Source organism: Hipposideros armiger, unplaced genomic scaffold (genome assembly GCF_001890085.2).
Source record: "Hipposideros armiger isolate ML-2016 unplaced genomic scaffold, ASM189008v1 scaffold_6, whole genome shotgun sequence".
Lineage (NCBI taxonomy): Eukaryota > Metazoa > Chordata > Mammalia > Chiroptera > Hipposideridae > Hipposideros > Hipposideros armiger.
In genome coordinates this window covers 8,805,044-8,808,064 of record NW_017731356.1, presented here as the reverse complement: position 1 = coordinate 8,808,064, position 3,021 = coordinate 8,805,044, and the positions used below count along the sequence as shown (strand labels likewise).

General features: G+C 34.8%; 1 protein-coding gene across 1 annotated transcript in view; it reads right to left on the bottom strand.

Annotated features, from left to right (window-relative positions):
• The window catches only part of AXDND1 (axonemal dynein light chain domain containing 1), a gene marked incomplete at its 3' end in the record, with an annotated part of 46,461 nt that overhangs the window by 10,393 nt on the left and 33,047 nt on the right, over positions 1-3,021 (bottom strand). The window contains exon 13 of the mRNA XM_019647057.1: positions 1,553-1,752. Within this exon, the coding sequence (XP_019502602.1) occupies positions 1,553-1,752 (200 nt within the window). The remainder of the gene's footprint in view (positions 1-1,552; positions 1,753-3,021) is intronic.

The following is a 3,021-nucleotide window of genomic DNA, read 5'->3' as shown; positions in this document are numbered from 1 at the left end:
AGGTAAGAAAATGGATCAGAAAGGAAAATGAATGGTGGGTGAAAAAAAGACAAACTTTGCCATTTTTAAATAATTATACCAGTAAATACAGATATACAGTGCCTTAAGGAATTTATAATCCTGCAAGTTTTCTATGCAGTTTAATTATATTATAATGTAGTGTTAAAATAGAGATATGTAAGAACTATATAAAGGCTCTTTCTAAATAATCTTATGTTATAAAAATTGAATTCCATAATGTAAAAAAATTGAGCATATGATTCCATGCAGATAAATCCCCAATGGTAAACAGAGTCCTTTGCCAAAGAAGGGGTTAATGTAGCGACACCATAAGACACCAGCAGTGCTGGAATGTTCATCCTTTCTTCACTCAACAAATATTTATTAAGTCCCACTATGTGACAGGCACTCTGCTCCCCTTTTTAAAATTAATTTGGATTGTCTTCCAAATCATAGAAATTTCTCCCAACCCTGGTCCATACACTTCCAGTCTTAATATATGTGCTCCTTAACTTTTAGTATCTATGTGTTTGCAACACACTCAGAGACTATGATATAATATAATGCTTCATAAGTCGTATTACCATATAACTGATGATCTCTGCCTTTCAAATTCCTAATTTAAGCAATATTAAAATGAATTAAATTTATTTTATTAAACTTGTAAGATCAAATATTTGTATGTTAAGTTTACTTATAATAAGATTTTTTTCCTGTGGAAATTTAGATTATTATTAAGAACAGGAGGTAGGAATAAATGTAATAAACTAAGAAAGACATTCTTTGGAAATTATTTCATATTGTGCTGGTTAAGAAGTCCACAGGTTCAGTTCTTCAGGATTGCAGAACAATTCTGTTTGTTCTAATAATTATAGACCACTAGTATTATGATATCTTGTCTTTCCTCCTAGTAACATGTTTCTGTCATCCCCTCAACCAGTCAGAGGCACCAACATAAATCCTTAAAATGGTCACATCCCAGGTTAATGCTATTAAGGGGAAAAAAATCAGTATACCTGATAAGAGTAAAGATAAGAATTAGAGCCCAAAAACTTTTGATCATCACTAAAACTTCATTCCAGAGGCAAAAAACATAATTGTATTTTAAAATCCATTGAAAACCATTTGAGTAATTACATTAAGTTCCCATTTTGCCCTCCCAACCTCCTGCTTTAATTGCATAGGCATGACCTGGTTTTTCCTTAAAGAAAATTCCCAGCCAAGGCAAAATTAACCTCACAAATCCCTACAAATACATACATGGCGCTGAAGTTCAGTGTTCCCATTGCTAATCTCATTGCCTATCTTCAAAAGCCATTGTTGAATCATGTTAAATATCTGTGCTTGGAGTACCCTGAAGGAAAAATTAAGTAAAATAAATATAAGTGACTTACTTAGAATATAAAAGTAACTACCAGCTAAAAGAAAGGTTTTTATTTGGCAATTGANAAAGCAACCCCTTCTGGCTGCTACTTAACTGCCCTTCTCTCCTCTAGTTTATATCACATTTAATCTTCCAAAGAGCAGTAATAAAATAATCAGATGGTTTTACCTGCTCAAATATGTGGTGTATTGAGATAACTTGTTTGCCAGTGCAATTGCGTCTAGCTCTAACTCTGCAACTCCTATATCATGTTTTTCAGTGCTTTCTTCCTCCAATTTTGGGAGCGTGTCTTGGTCAGTTAAATCGGGTACCATTAAAATCAGCAAATTTACCATCCACCTGATCATAGATATATGCAATTCGTCCACCTGTTAAAGAAGTGATTATAATACACATTACCCATTTTAAATACATCAAACTGTAAAAACTATACCAAATTTAAAAATAGAAATGATCATACCTGTGTCCAATTTTCAACAACACTATCCTTCAATAATGAAATCACATCATCACTACTCTGCTAGTATAATTTTATTTTATTTTGCTCACTATGCTACATTAAACTACCCTCTTCTTCTTCTTTAGTTTGGTCAAGGAAATTAAAGCCACAGTTCCCAAACTGTACACCAAGGAATTCCAGGGCTCCACAGGGAACTCTCGAGAATGCCACAGGATTTTAAATCCTTGAGAAATACAACAATGATATGCAGCATCTGTCAAAAGCATGAACCTGGCATAGTTCCCAGTTTCAACATTAGATGCACTATATCACTTTTGATGACATCAGATCTTTGAAAGCTGGTTTTATTGGTGAGTGATAAAAACAAGTACTGTGTGAAAATCAAAGTGGAGCAGGACATAAGTGTGGCAACTCTGCAATCTGGTTTCAAAGTTAGAGAAGCTGTACGACGTCCAACTACATACATCCTATTAGTAAGGAATTTTGATTAAATGAGACTAAAAGGTTTTTTTCTTTCCATGTTTGTGTACGGAAAAATTTACACTGAGACATTAAATTTTACAATGTTTATTTGAGCAAATGACGATTCTAATTGGGTAGTGCCAAAACTGAAAAATGGTTAAGGGGTGCTCTGTGGGTGGGGGCTAAGGCAGAGGTTTTTATAGATAAGATGCTTGAAGCAAAGAAATTATTTAATTGCCTGTAACTTAAATGCTTGCCTTACTTGGGAGAATGTAGCTATTTGGCTGTTATGATGGTTGTTCTTTAGTTTTGTTTTCTTAGGTTGGAGTACACTGACTCTGGCTTTGGCTTGTTTACATAGGCTACCAAAGGCAGTGGAGCTACCTGAGTCCAATGGCCTCCTTGTTTTAACTATTTTAACATGTATTCCGTTTCCAAATAGTTACTAAGGTGTTAGGACATAAATACTTAGTAAATTGTTTGAACCTACCTACTTCACAACCTGAACGAGGTGGTATTTCTTTTGGCTGAGGAGCATGAAAACACTGGGACACAAAGGGCACTGTGAGCTGAGAGAGTCTGGGAACCTCAGGATTAGGGCGTTTGCTGAGGCTGGGTCCCAGAAATAAAATGCAAAAACCTTACGAAACGTAAACATCAAACACACCATTCTCTTCCAATGCCCTACCCACTTTATCTGGTTGGTGAATTCCTA